This window comes from Neoarius graeffei, chromosome 25 (genome assembly GCF_027579695.1).
Source record: "Neoarius graeffei isolate fNeoGra1 chromosome 25, fNeoGra1.pri, whole genome shotgun sequence".
NCBI lineage: Eukaryota > Metazoa > Chordata > Actinopteri > Siluriformes > Ariidae > Neoarius > Neoarius graeffei.
Genome location: NC_083593.1, coordinates 48452875 through 48468009, shown reverse-complemented (window position 1 = coordinate 48468009; position 15135 = coordinate 48452875). Strand labels below are relative to the sequence as shown.

The window sequence follows — 15135 nt, the reverse complement described above, 5'->3', positions numbered from 1 at the left end:
TTATATTACTTTGCACAGTTGAGGAAAATGGCTGCATATACTGTGACTACAACATGACTGAAAGTGAGTGTAATGCTAATGACCAAATCATGACAGTCATATGTACACTCACTGAAAGTGATTACAGCAAGAGCATCAGGATATCTGCAGTCAACCGAAGTGAGAAATCATTTTTTTTCTTTTATTTTTGTTGCATTTTCCACAGAAACACAGACAACCAAAAAACCATCAGAGGATCATTTTAACTCGTGTTTTTGTTCCTTCAGAATTTGAATGCTCTGATGATGCATTTGGAGTTGGAAATGTGGGAGAAAACAAAACTGGTGACTGTCATGCCGACATGATTGGTTATCAAATAGCTCGCTGTGATGAATCAGGTGATTGGATTGTTACATATGACAGCTGTATCTTGCCAGTCATTAAATATTTGAAAGACAGATCTCAGGTAACCTGATTTTATTATTATTATTATTATTACTATTTCCATAAAGAATAGAGCAGGAAATATCTAAGGGATGTAATACTAACCTGCTTTTTCACATTGATTTCTTTGGTCTGTAGAATTTATTAGTCATTGACCTTCCAAAATTTGCCCATAATGTAAGCAATGCCACGACTGCACATGTGTCAGAGATAGCAAGGTCTCCTGCAACTATATTAACAATTGTTGAGTTACTGAAAACCATTTCTGACCTCTCACAATCAGTTACTATTCCGATCAACACGATGAGAGTAAGTATATTCCTGTTTTTATGCGTTAGTTATGCTTTAGCTGATTGAATGTAGTTAAAAAGCTCCGTGTTTGTGTTCTTCAGAGAACATGAGCATTTGAAACCATGCATCAAATGTACAATTAACTAATTTTGTTCTTGCGGCTGATGCTAAGAGAAGAAAATCAGAAAAATATTTTACTCGTAGTGATTATTTAGAGATGCTACATTTTTCTCAATGCATTAGAGATGTTGTACTGAATTGATATTTTAATTTTAAGGATTTTTTGCAAATACTGGATGTCATTGGATCAGCTGAGGCACTGCATGCGTGGCTGCAAATAAACAGCAACGGAACAACCATGATGAAGAGTTCTGAACTTCTGACGTCTATTGAGAGGATTGTACGCAGACTCCCACCTGAATCTTTTGACATAGCAACAAATTACACCTCTCTCAAAAAAAACAAGTCCATTACTAACGGCTTTAATGAGACATTTGGTATAAATTCAACTACCCAGATAAGCATTCCAGTGACCATTCCATGGACGTCCCTCACCGTCATAATTTCTTTGTCTCTTAACATTATCTTACCTGTTCGAAATCAGACCTACAATGACAACAGTCAGACTGGCACCACTCTAAATGGGGATGTAGCTGTGATTGAGCCAAACTCAACAATTAACAGCATCTCTCTTTCCTTTGCATTAAAAAATAAGACACTGGGAAGCCCTCAGTGTGTCTTTTGGAACGTTAATCTTCTGAATGGCATTGGTGGATGGGACCCAACTGGATGTCAACTAAAGCCATTAGGGAATGAATCTGAAAGATATACATGTGAGTGCAATCACACAACCTCTTTTTCAATCCTGATGTCACCATTTCCCCCTGATACAGATAACAAGAAGAAAGCCTTAGACATTATAACTTACATTGGCGTTGGCATTTCAATGGCCAGCTTAGTTTTGTGCCTCATCATTGAAATCATTATATGGAAATCAGTGACAAAAAATGAGACATCTTACATGCGTCATGTCTCCGTTGTCAACATCGCGGTCTCCCTTCTGATTGCGAATATATGCTTCATCATTGGAGCAGCTGTTGTAAAGAAAGGAGTGGAACCCTGCAGTACAGTGACATTCTTCATGCACTTCTTTTATCTCGCCCTTTTCTTCTGGATGTTGCTGTCAGCACTCTTACTCCTCTACCGCACCCTCATGGTCTTTTCCAGAATGTCCAAAGGCACAATGATGGCCATAGCCTTCACTGTTGGCTATGGTGCACCATTAATCATAGCTGTCATTACTGTGGCATCTACAGCTGGAAGCGAAGGATACATTCAAAAAGATTACAACTGTTGGCTGAACTGGAATAAAACGAAGGCCCTCCTGGCATTTGTGATTCCTGCTCTGACTATTGTAGCTATAAACCTGCTGGTACTTATCGTGGTTCTGTGTAAGATGTTAAAGAGAAGAGTTAATGCGTCCATTCAGCCAGATGAGAAACATCCCCTAGTGGTCATTGCGAGATGTGTGGGGATTTTAACACCTCTCTTTGGTCTTACGTGGGGATTCGGCATTGGGACCATGGTGTCATCGAACTTTGGGATTCATGTGGTGTTCGCATTCCTTAATTCACTGCAGGTACTATTGTTACTTTAGTGTCATTTTTTTTCTGCAACTGCAATACCACACACTAAATATAATATACAGCTATGGAAAAAAAATCGTGAGACCACTTTTGATGGTGGTGACCATTAAAAGCAGTCTCTTAATTTTTTTTCCCATAGCTGTAGATGGTCTTTTATCACTTATAACATTATAGATCATACCAGAACTCATACTTGATTTAGAAAATCTAAGAGATATTTCATTTGTCTCTTCAAAGGGTTTCTTTATTTTGTTGTTTGGAACGTTACTGGATCAGAAGGTACGGGTGTACTAAGATCATGACACAATTCTTTACTTCAATACAGAAATGACTATACAGACAGTGATACTTTGACATTCCTTGTCTTTCTACTTGTAGGTCCGAGAAGCATTGGCAAGAAAGTTGGCACATGCAAACATTAGCTCAAATCGCACCAGGGTAAACATTCTTTATTTTTTCTGTTATCTAGATATGGCTATTTAGACCAATTTATTCATATTTTCTTTATTTTATGTTTGCTCTCAAAATGAATTACTGCACATCAATGACTAATGTATCTAAATTACAGAGCACAAGTACAGGACCATCATCCTGAGGTGGATTTCCTTTCATTCAGAGGTTATGGAGGAGAGGTATGTATACTACGTGAACTGAAGGATATGAGCTTAGAATGTACACTTTACGCTAACAAGTAATTCTGACAATAAATATAACATAACACACAACACAACCATCGTGCTGTGTGTGAAAACCACAATAACCTCTGCTATAACATTTGTTACCATTTCCATCCTCCAAATTAATGCGCACTGTCCCATGTTGTGTGACACTGACACTAATATTCTGGTCTTTTGCAGATGCGCACAATATATCGGAAGGCAGAATTTTGTCCACGCCAGCTTCAGAAAACTAGGATACCATTTCTCATAGTTAAGCTAATATGGCTGAATGTTGTTATTTGCTTTTTGACTTTGATCTAAAGCTACTTCCAACTGAGGCAGGATACATTCTGAACAGGTGAAGAATAAGGTGAAGAACTTGCTTAAGAACCATTTGGCAGTGCTGGTATTTGAACTCACAATCTTCTGTTCTGTTGATCAAAGGCTGAACACACTTCCACTAGAATTACTAAACTATTAATTTAGACAAAATACAAAACTACATTTGATTTTAATTGAGAAAGGCTGTTATTTAACACTGGTTGACAAATAAGTAGCCTGGGAACAAACATGTTACATATCTGTGTTATAACAACCAAAGAAAGAATAAATTTTACTTACGATTTAATTTAATCTCCTAAAACCCTTTTCTTGGTGGCATGAGACACCTAGATGTTTTTGCTTCAAACAAGGCTTATAACTTGTGCTCTGTGGCTTATTTGCCACTATATGGACTATGTGGACACCTGACATCATACTCATATATGAAGTTCTTCACCGAAATGTTGCCACAAAGTTGGAAGCACAATTGTATAGAAAATCCTTGTATGCCATAGCATTACAATTTCCCTTCACTCGAATTAAGAGGTTCAAGCACTGTTCTAGCATTAAAATTCCACTGTCCATAAAGTGAGATCCATGAAGCCATGGTTAGCCAAGGTTGGAATGGAAGACCGAAGAACTTGGCACAGAGAACATGTACCTTTTTTCTGTATCTATTTAATTTTGATTCATGCAATCCTTTAAGAAAAGATTAGAACTTACAAATTCAGAACTCAAAACCATAATGTCTGTTTTGTTTCATCTGGGCACCCAATGTAGTCAGACACTAATTTAGTGAAATTAAACATTTAAACAAGATTTTATCTAGTTTAATACATATTTTGCATCAATCATTTTGTTATTAAAGAGGAGTTTTCAAGTAAAACACATTCCTGATAGCTATAACCCATTTTCCTATCAGGAAGTTTTAATAAGGAAGTTTTACTCAGTACAACATGATCGCATGGTAGGGCTAAGGAAATCATCAGCCCAGTATCACACCGAGACTCAGTTGTATCTCATCTCATCTCATCTCATTATCTCTAGCCGCTTTATCCTGTTCTACAGGGTCGCAGGCAAGCTGCAGCCTATCCCAGCTGACTACGGGCGAAAGGCGGGGTACACCCTGGACAAGTCGCCAGGTCATCACAGGGCTGACACATAGACACAGACAACCATTCACACTCACATTCACACCTACGGTCAATTTAGAGTCACCAGTTAACCTAACCTGCATGTCTTTGGACTGTGGGGGAAACCGGAGCACCCAGAGGAAACCCACGCGGACACGGGGAGAACATGCAAACTCCACACAGAAAGGCCCTCGCCAGCCACGGGGCTCGAACCCAGACCTTCTTGCTGTGAGGTGACAGCGTTAACCACTACACCACTGTGCCGCCCCTTGTACATTACATTAGAAATTATCATCAGTTTGCTAGTTACTTATGACATGATATATGGCCACATATAAAAGTGTAATAAGCTTACTGGCTGTCACAATTTATAGAGAAAGATTACCACAAATTTTCATCTCATCCCATTATCTCTAGCCGCTTTATCCTGTTCTACAGGGTCGCAGGCAAGCTGGAGCCTATCCCAGCTGACTATGGGCAAAAGGTGGGGTACACCCTGGATAAGTCACCAGGTCATCACAGGGCTGACACATAGACACACACAACCATTCACATTCACACCTACAGTCAATTTAGAGCTGGGGTGCCATGGTAACGGCCCGCGGGCCGGATACGGCCCGATTGGTCATCACATCCGGCCTGGTGGTTCATGAGACTTTTTTTTTTTTAATAATAAATTAATAAAAATCGAATGTTGTGGGTTTTTTTCGTAATGATTTTAAATCTAATGTTTCAGTTTGATTCCATTTTCGTGTAATCCATCGGTTCGTTTTTAGCTGCTCTCTGCAGCACGCGCAGGTGCAATGACCCGGATTTAATGTAGAGTAGGCTAGTTGTTGCTCGTTCACAAGCAACAACAGTCTAAAAAGAGAAAAGTTGATTCTGAGGGTCGCATCTTTCAGGAAAAATGGAGAGAGAAATACTTTTTCTGGGAAGTAGGGGGAAAACCTGTTTGTCTGATTTGTTCGCAACAAGTGGCTGTACCGAAGGAATACAATGTCAAAAGACATTACGAGACCCACGCCAACAAATACAGCCAATTCACCGGGCAACGCAGGACTGAAAAACTAAATGAGCTTGCCTCAAACCTTCAAAAACAGCAAGCAGCTTTCTCAAAGTCTCGAGAGACACATGAAGGTTCGTTTTAATATCATACATCATCTTCAGTTCTCCTTTAATGTTAAATGCGGCTGTTTTCAAAGAGGGGTGTCTCAATATCTTTGTTGTACATTTTATTTCATGTTAGGGGCAGTGAAGGCGAGCTACATCATCGCGTGGGAGATCGCAAAAGTGTCCAAGCCATTTTCGGAGGGTGCATTCGTCAAGGATAAATACGCATCTGTTGGAATCCAATCTTTCTATCAGTCATTGGCATCAGAGTACCCAATTATCACGGCCTTTGCCGGTAAAATACTCTGTATGTTCGGGACAACATATTTATGTGAACAGGCATTTTCAGTAATGAATATTAATAAATCGAAACTGCGTAGTCATCTGACCCATGGACATCTCAACGATGTCATGAAAATAGCAACTGCCCAGAGTCTGTCCCCCAATGTCGACAAGCTGGTAAAAAGTAAAAGACTTCTGGCTTCCACATGTAAAATGTCGCTGGTATTTCTCCCCCATGTAACCTTGTGCTGTGTGCTTGAGGGGGAATAAACAGGATGGGTGTGTGGAAATATATGTGGGACTTGACCAGCAAAGTTAATGTGCCATCTGTAGTTTGTTTTTATTGGTATGTTCAGTCATATTTGGCTCTTTTAAACTAATGCTACTGGATATTTAGTCACTTGACCTATTGGTGGAATTATTTGCCCTGGCACTTCTTTCTTTTGACTCGTTTAGGCCTACTTGCCAATCGTTTTAATTGGCCTAATTAGGCCTATGCATTGACATGTTTTTGATGTGCAAGATCAATAAATCTAAGTCATTTATAGTTTACACTTGTGTTATTTGTGTCTTAGTCCATTTCTGTAGCATTTTTTTTTAATAAATGTAGGCTACTTGCATGCTTAGACTGTTACATTTTCAGAGGGTAAATTGCTTTTGTCTGCCATGTTATTGTGCGCCTCATTTTGAGGCTATAGCTTTACCATTCCTTTTGGGCATATAGGCCTTCAAAAATCATATAAAATAATGTCCTTTTGTTGAGTTAGTGTCTGGTCTTTTCAGGCCAAAAGTGTAATTCGGCCCCCAAGGTCCCACTTGAAAAAATCTGGCCCCCTTACCAATTTCACCCTGGCACCCCTGATTTAGAGCCACCAGTTAACTTAACCTGCATGTCTTTGGACTGTGGGGGAAACCGGAGCACCCGGAGGAAACCCACGCGGACACGGGGAGAACATGCAAACTCCACACAGAAAGGCCCTCACCAGCCACGGGGCTCGAACCTGGACCTTCGTGCTGTGAGGTGACCGCACTGACCACTACACCACCGTGCCGCCCATTACCACAAATTAATTTTTAAAATCTATTAAGGTACAGTATTTGTAGCTTGCACATGTCAGTGTCACAATAACCAAGAACAGTGATTGCCCCAGCCACCAGAGGTAACCTTCACCACGATTTTAATTCAGTGGCTTGTCCAATGATCAACTCCACGCACCTGGTCCATGCCCACCTGGTAGGAAACCACCTGCGACATCAGAATACACTGGAAAAAATCCAGGACCAGTTCCACTGGCCAGGAATGGTGGCCGAGGTATATAACTTTTGCCAGCGGTGCCATCCAGTGCCAGCAGACCTCCCCTCATTGCAGTGGCGGCTGGTAGTCTTTCAAACGGGAGGCTGGTCGGTTACGATATTTCCAGATTTTAAAAGAAAAAACATCAATTTTGCCCATACTCTTGCCTCTGATCTGGCTGATTGTTGGCAGCGTCACAAACTGTGAAATAACGGGTTCTTTTGGCCCATTAGCCTACTGTCCAATATACATGATGGTGGTGTTGGGGGGGGGGGGGATGTTTTAACATTTTATATTTTAAAATTGTGGCATGTTGTTTAAAAATTGATCATTATTGAAAGCAGCTCTTTGTCAGGAACCTCAGCAGTAGAGCTGGGTGCCACACATTTCATTCAATGACACTTTCCCTATATTTTACTTATTTTGACTGAGAAATGTTTTATTGACAATTTTGATTACCCTTCACTTTTAATCCAGGTCTGTAGTGTGAAATGTTCTTGGCTGTGTTTTTGTTTAAAAATGTTTTCCAAATTGTAGCTGTGTTTAATTCATATCCAGAAAAATATATATTCCAATATAATATACTCAGCATAAACATTTTAAATAGATTCTATATTTTTGGTCCATCCATGACATATTACTAAAGTAGACAATTTATTGTTGTTGATGTGGGTCACTTGCTGTTAGCCAATTCACTTTCTCATACCAGGAGACCTGAAAGGAACGAGTATTATTCCCTACCTTTTTCACCAAGTCAATTTGAGGCGTTGGTCTACCCTGCTCTTTAATTTTAATTTTTTCCTCGAAAGGAAGACTGGCAAATGGCTTCGCCAAAATTAAATCAGCAATGCTTGGCATCCGTGCACAGCTTTCTTGCTAGCTGACTAGCCCCCTCAAGTTCAAGTTCAGTCACTCAAACGAAATTTCTGGAACTAAGATAGCAAACTTGACAACACTATATTTACACTTTATTTACAATGAAAATATATACAAACTAAAAAAGCTGGTAGAAACCGTATGTAATGAATGAAATCAAAATGTAAGCTGATCTCTTACAATACACCACAGCACTTGCGAATTCGCATGGGACTGAACTGAAATTCACCACTGCCTGTCTATATTTGAAATGAGCTGTCAATCAAAGAAAATATCCGGCCGCTTTCACCAATCACCACTCTCCTCGCGGAAACTGCCATGCCCCTCCCACTGTGAGGCTCGGAGTCCGTAGGCGGGCATTTTTGCAGTATTTGTCCAATAACCGTCTTGCATTTTGAGATTGAAAAGCGCATAGCTCCCAAATGCCATTGAAGTCCACTGAGGCTGCGCTGCATCGCGCTGTCACGAGGGGGAAAAACTCACACACACATTAAAGTTATAAGGGAATGATTTCGCACTGTAGTTGGGTTGAGCACATATATTTCTATGATTCTGGATCTGAAATAGCAATGTTATAAGGTCGGCTATAACATAAGCCTAGCGCAATTCATCCTACACGATGTTTGTCATTTTTAGAGGAGGCTGAGCCTCCCTCATTGTCTTAGAGCAATCGCCCGTGCCTCATTGGCCAGCCCCTGCTCCATTGATTCTCCTTCCCATCATCAGGATCCCTTTCAAGCAGGTGGGCATGGATCTCATCAGGCCACTGCCAAAGTCCACCCATGGCCACAAGTACATCCTTGAGATCATCGACTACACTACACGATACCCAGAGGCTGTCCCTCTCCGCAGGGCTGCCTAGAAAAATACTACCCGAGAGCTGATGCTCCTATTCAGCCGATCCAGGATCCCCAAGAACCTGCTCACAAACCAAGGGAACCCCTTCATCTCCAGACTCATGACAGACCTGTGTTGCCTACTGTAGTTCAAAGATCTCAAAACTTCAGTCTACCGCCCTCAAACCAATGGCATCATGGAAAGATTCAACCAGACCCTCAAATAGATGGTGAAAAGGGTAGTAGATGAAGATGGCCAGAACTGGGGCCTACTCCTCCCTTACCTCCTCTTTGCCATGCATCAGACTCCCCAGGTCTCCACAGGGTTCACGCCCTTCAAGCTCCTTTTCAGCCAGTGACCCAGGGGCCTACTGGACACTGTCAGGGAAGCCTGGGAGGAGCAGCCATCCCCATTCAGCTCCCTCATTGATTACACCCGGGAGATGCAAGAGTGGATTGACAGGGTGACCTCCATCATACAGGAGCACATGCAGGCAGCCCAGAGGGAACAGTAAAGTGTCTACAACTGGTTGGCCCAGCCATGAGAGTTCCCACCTCACAACCATGTGCTCTTGCTCCTCCCCAGTGCCAGTTGCAAGTTCCTTGCTCATTGGCAAGGCTCCTACATGGTCCAGGAGCGAGTAGGTCCTGTGAACTACCACCTGCAACAGCCAAGTAAGCAAGCCCTCAGCCAACTTTATCATATTAATCTGTTGAAACACTGGATTGGACTGGTACCCACACTCTCAGCCTTCTCTGTCTCCCCCACAGGTCCCACCAGGCGAGGATTTAACATCTACCCAGCTACAAGAGCTGAGGGAACTGAAGGATCAGTTTAAAGAAGTGCTCTCTGTAGAGCCTGGGTGGACTCACCTCCTACATCATGACATCAAAACCCTTGCAGGAAGAGTCATCCAACAGCAACTCTACCAAGTCCCAGAGGCCCACCACCAAGCTATAGAGGCAAAAGTAGCCAGGATGCTTCAGGAAGGCATCATTGAGGAATCCACCAGCCCTTGGTCTAACCCCACTGTTGTCATACCCAAGCCTGATGGAAACCTCCAACTCTGTAATGACTTCTGGAGGCTGAACAAAATGTTGGAGTTCGACAGCTATTCCTCCATCTACACATGCAGTATTTCCTGTGCCACTAGGTGCCGCACAAGCAAATCATCATAGATTCACCCCCATGGTTGACATGGTTGATCTTTTCTGCTCCATTTTTTTCCTCCAAGCATACCTTTGGTGATTGTGACTAAAGTTCTATTTTTCCTTCAGTCCCCAGCACTTCTTTCCAAAATACTTCTGGCTTAACTAGATGTTGTTTTACATATTTAAGACATTCCTTTTAATTTAGATGGTGGTGGAGGTGAAATATCAAACAGTGAAGATAAATAAGGACAGTATTTGAAAACCTTTTGTTAAGAATGTTAATGGTTTTAATGAACTTTATTCCTGTTACGAGTAGATTTGGGAAAATAGAAAATCAAAGTACCCATCAGGAAACCAAACTTATACAAGGTTTCAAAACATTTATGGTCATTCAAAATTTGTCTAACCACAAAGCACATAAATTAAGGAGTAATCCCATGTCAGAAGTTTAACTCATAAGCCATGCTTTTACTGTGATTTTTTAAAAAGAATTATATTTAGCAAATAATTTGCAAACCATATTAAGTATTTTGTTTACATCAAAACATTTCATACCATTCGAGTTTCATTATGGCCTATTCTCTGCATTCACTTCCTCAACCTATTTATTTACCACAAAAACCTTCAACATGACTAGATGTCATTTGCATACTGATTAAACAATCTGTTAAATAAAAATGTAAAACAGTGAAAGCAGTACTTTCTCCATTAAAATGTGTGTGTGGTACTTTGTGATGATGTTTGGTTAAAAAAAAGCTAAGAATGACAGGAATTGACAACTGAGCAATTGTAGATGTATCAAACAGGCTTACTGACTTTAGGTATGAGGAATTATACAGTATAATTATACAGTATAATTATACAGTCATTATACTGTATAATTATACAATATATAATTATACAGTATAACGACTTTTCCAGGGTTTACCCTGCCTCTCGCCCATAGTCAGCTGGGATAGGCTCCAGCTTGCCTGTGACCCTGTAGGACAGGATAAGCGGCTACAGATAATGGATGGATGGATGGATGGATAGGCAGATAGCTGTTAATCAGTCAACAGTATTGTGGTCATGTTTTTAATGTGCTAAAAATGATGATCTATGAAGACTTGATGATGCTTGTAATGCTTCCTTTTCAGTTAAAATGCTGCCCAGTAAGCATTGTATAAAATGGATAATTGCTTAAAATATATATGGCTATATTTCAGCAGTGCGCCTCCTGATGTCAGTTAAAATTCAAACTGATTAAAGGAGCAAAAATAATTTTCGGCCAAATCCAGCTTATATTATAAGCTTATTTAAGAAGTTCTAAATTATTTCCTTATACATCATTCTGAAATCACCTATCATGGGGTTTGAGCTAAATTCTTTTAAAAGTGTCCTTTTTTTTTAATCTTTATTTTTATTAGTTAATTTTTCATTTTCTTTGATTTAACTTCATTCATCTCTGTTAATGACAACAGCCTAATCAATGAAATGCCTTTCTTCTTTTGTATGTAGATATACAGTATAATGCTTTGGTGAACGAAACTCTTATAATATGGGTGTATTTCAGGTGCTGTTGCTTAAATATCAGCAGCTGCATTCGAAATGCTTGAAGAAAAAGTTTCACCATTCGAGACATTGTACGCATCTGCAAAAGACCAAAAATATTAGTGTCAGTGCTATTTACAAATCAAGACAATGCTCACATGCTTATTGAATGATAAAGCTCACACATGGCAAAGACAAAATGTAATAGTGCTAAAAGTAAGAGTTAACTTGCAAAAGTGAGAGCAATAACCCTCACGTGGAATTAAGTGCAATCAAAAAATGTGGATGAAAAAAAGCCATGTCATTAAAATGTATTGTGGCAGCGGGGGCGTGGCCAAGCGCCGGTCTGTGACAGGAGGGCGGAGTCAGGGAAGGTAAGTGGCAGAATCACTACACCTGACTGCAATTAACCTGTGTTTGTGTGTGTCTTCCCAGTGACCGCACCCTATTTAAAGAGGGAGAGCTGAAAGCAGAGGAGAGCTCATCCCTGAACGAGATGCCAGTTGTGTGTGTGTCTGTTCGAGTTATAATTGTTAAACTGAAAAGTGTAGCAATAAACGCTATTTTGAACCTGATCTCTGTCCTGCCGTCCTCTGTGCTCCACCCACCAGTACTGAACTGCTACATGTATGTATAATCAAAAGTATAATATTAAGAAGATTATTTAAAAGCACCTGCAGCCTTTTAATGGAATGGTGTTGAGGACAGGGAACATGATTTTTTTTTTCCGCCCATAAATGATCCGAATATGAATCAAATAATTTCTGATCAATTAAAAAAGTCTGAGCCAATCAGGAAAGTATGCAGTGTTTTTGGCCAGCATTAGTCAGCTACAAAGATAAAGACTGTCCAAATTAGAATCTACGAATTGATGTGTGCTATCTTTGACAAATTGGATAGCTACTGCAGTTATCTTTCTAACTTGCAATAAGCTTTAATTAGGCAGCTAGCGGCGACATGGTGGTGTAGTGGTTAGCGCTGTCGCCTCACAGCAAGAAGGTCCTGGGTTCGAGCCCAGCGGCCAACGAGGGCCTTTCTGTGTGGAGTTTGCATGTTCTCCCCGTGTCCGCGTGGGTTTCCTCCGGGTGCTCCGGTTTCCCCCACAGTCCAAAGACATGCAGGTTAGGTTAACTGGTGACTCTAAATTGACCGTAGGTATGAATGTGAGTGTGTCTGTGTGTCAGCCCTGCGATGACCTGGCGACTTGTCCATGGTTTACCCCACTTCTCGCCCATAGTCAGCTGGGATAGGCTCCAGCTTGCCTGTGACCCTGTAGGACAGGATAAGTGGCTACAGATAATGGATGGATGGATGAATAGGCAGCTAGCTGTTAATCAGTAAACAGTATTGTGGTCATGTTTTTAATGTGCTAAAAATGATGATCTATGAAGACTTGATGATGCTTGTAATGCTTCCTTTTCAGTTAAAATGCTGCCCAGTAAGCATTGTATAAAATAGATAATTGCTTAAAATATATATGGCTATATTTCAGCAGTGCGCCTCCTGATGTCAGTTAAAATTCAAACTGATCAAAGGAGCAAAAATAAAAATAATAATTTTAGGCCATCACCTGTCTCATTCAGTTGTACATTTAAGCATTAATTTTCTTGATCATGTGCATAGAATGGGTTTTATGCTATGAATACAAGGAACAACATTGTATTTGCTGTCCACAGTAAACAAACCTACAAAACTGGTATACAGAGAGACAATTTATTTTTAAAAAAATCCCGGAGCACTTGTTTTTTTTGTTTTTTGTTTTTTTGTGAAATGTCTCATCTCATCTCATTATCTCTAGCCACTTTATCCTGTTCTACAGGGTCGCAGGCAAGCTGGAGCCTATCCCAGCTGACTACGGGCGAAAGGCGGGGTACACCCTGGACAAGTCGCCAGGTCATCACAGGTCTGACACATAGACACAGACAACCATTCACACTCTCATTCACACCTACGGTCAATTTAGAGTCACCAGTTAACCTAACCTGCATGTCTTTGGACTGTGGGGGAAACCGGAGCACCCGGAGGAAACCCACGCGGACACAGGGAGAACATGCAAACTCCACACAGAAAGGCCCTCGCCGGCCACAGGGCTCGAACCCGGACCTTCTTGCTGTGAGGCGACAGCACTAACCACTACACCACCGTGCCGCCCCTGGCCTTATTGATAAAAGGGATAAATTCTAAGTGCAGTTTAATCATCCCTCAGTTCAGTTACATACGTCTCTGCTGCAATCTGTTAATGAAAGGAAGTCCACTTGAGGATGATGGTCCAGAAGTTGTGCTCTGTAATTTATACACATCAGTCATTGGTTTGTAATGGATAATTTTAGTCTAAGTAAGAGTGATTTTTTTTTTTAAGAACATACAAGCATACAGTGGCAAGAAAAAGTCAGTGAACCCTTTGGAACTACCTTTATTTATGCATAAATGTAATTAAAAATATGGTCTGATCTTCATATAAATTAAAATAATAATGCAAATAAAACCTATTACATTGCCTATTACATGTGCCATGTGCTATTGCTATGAACACTTGCTATTTGTAGAAGTTGTCTGCAATTTTTTAGGCCTTGTACCATTTCTAGAGGCATTATGCCAATGGGACAGGTTTGGTGCCATTTGGAGACATTTTTACCTGTGTTTGGATAACCTTACACATTTAATGATTGAAGATAACATTTTCACATTTGAGTACTTGGGGCATCTTTGAGCCATGGGTCAAAGAACAAGTTCCTATTAAATTGAATCAAGAACAAGATGACCGTAGGTGTGAGTGTGAATGGTTGTCTGTCTCTAAGGTATGTGTCTAAAATGGCATGGCCTTATTGATCTCATCTCATCTCATTATCACAACGAACACAACCTATGAACACAATCATAGGTTGGGGAAGCCATGGTATAATGGTTAGAGAAGCAGCTTTGGGACCAAAAAGGATGTTGGTTTGATTCCCTGGCCCAGCAGGAATGGCTGAAGTACCCTTGAGCAAGGCACCTAACCCCCAATTGCTCTCCAGGCTGCTCTGGGTATGTTGTACATCACTCTGGATAAAAGTGTCTGCTAAATCCCATTAATGTAATGTTTAATTGGTGTGTTCAATAAAGGCATGAAATATTATAATTGTGTGTGTTAATAGTTAAAACACATTGTTCATTATTGTAACTTAGATGAACATCAGACCACATTTTCAGATAAATTTATACATAAATGCAGGTAATTCCAAAGGGTTCATTTACTTTCCTTGCCACTGTATGTAGCATAAACCATATTTACCCTGGTGCGGTTAGAGGTTAAGTTCCTCAGTGACAACTTTCCTGCCAGTTCTTCTCGGACCTGCAACCACAACACAGGTGAGATCGACCATTATTTATGTGTTTAAAAAGAATTCTGTTTAAGTGATCAGTTATAGAAAGCAGTTCATTCAAAATTCTTAAAGTTGCTTTTTGAGAAAACTCTGAAATACTAGTGAAGAGTTGTGTGAAGATCATTGCGCACATGTACCTTACTATCCAGTAATGTCCCAAACACCAAAATAAAGAAGCCCTTTAAAGAGACAATTTAGATATTTATACCATTTACTTTTT

The 15135-nt window shown here is 40.4% G+C and overlaps 2 protein-coding genes across 3 annotated transcripts in view; one reads left to right on the top strand and one right to left on the bottom strand.

Moving 5' to 3' along the window:
- LOC132873038 (uncharacterized) overlaps positions 1 to 3647 on the top strand; it is a 34893-nt gene extending 31246 nt beyond the window's left edge. The window contains exons 20-27 of the mRNA XM_060908243.1: positions 19 to 159; positions 267 to 445; positions 562 to 732; positions 992 to 2353; positions 2598 to 2639; positions 2739 to 2798; positions 2929 to 2992; positions 3218 to 3647. Of these exons, the coding sequence (XP_060764226.1) occupies positions 19 to 159; positions 267 to 445; positions 562 to 732; positions 992 to 2353; positions 2598 to 2639; positions 2739 to 2798; positions 2929 to 2955 (1982 nt within the window). The 3' untranslated portion in view covers positions 2956 to 2992; positions 3218 to 3647. The remainder of the gene's footprint in view (positions 1 to 18; positions 160 to 266; positions 446 to 561; positions 733 to 991; positions 2354 to 2597; positions 2640 to 2738; positions 2799 to 2928; positions 2993 to 3217) is intronic.
- Positions 3648 to 10313: 6666 nt separating this feature from the next.
- LOC132873142 (adhesion G protein-coupled receptor F5-like) overlaps positions 10314 to 15135 on the bottom strand; it is a 36680-nt gene continuing 31858 nt past the window's right edge. For both annotated transcript variants that reach the window (XM_060908415.1, XM_060908416.1), the window contains 4 exons: positions 15053 to 15094; positions 14825 to 14884; positions 13773 to 13836; positions 10314 to 11653 (listed from right to left, as the gene is read on the bottom strand). In XM_060908415.1, the coding sequence (XP_060764398.1) occupies positions 11586 to 11653; positions 13773 to 13836; positions 14825 to 14884; positions 15053 to 15094 (234 nt within the window). In that variant the 3' untranslated portion in view covers positions 10314 to 11585. The remainder of the gene's footprint in view (positions 11654 to 13772; positions 13837 to 14824; positions 14885 to 15052; positions 15095 to 15135) is intronic.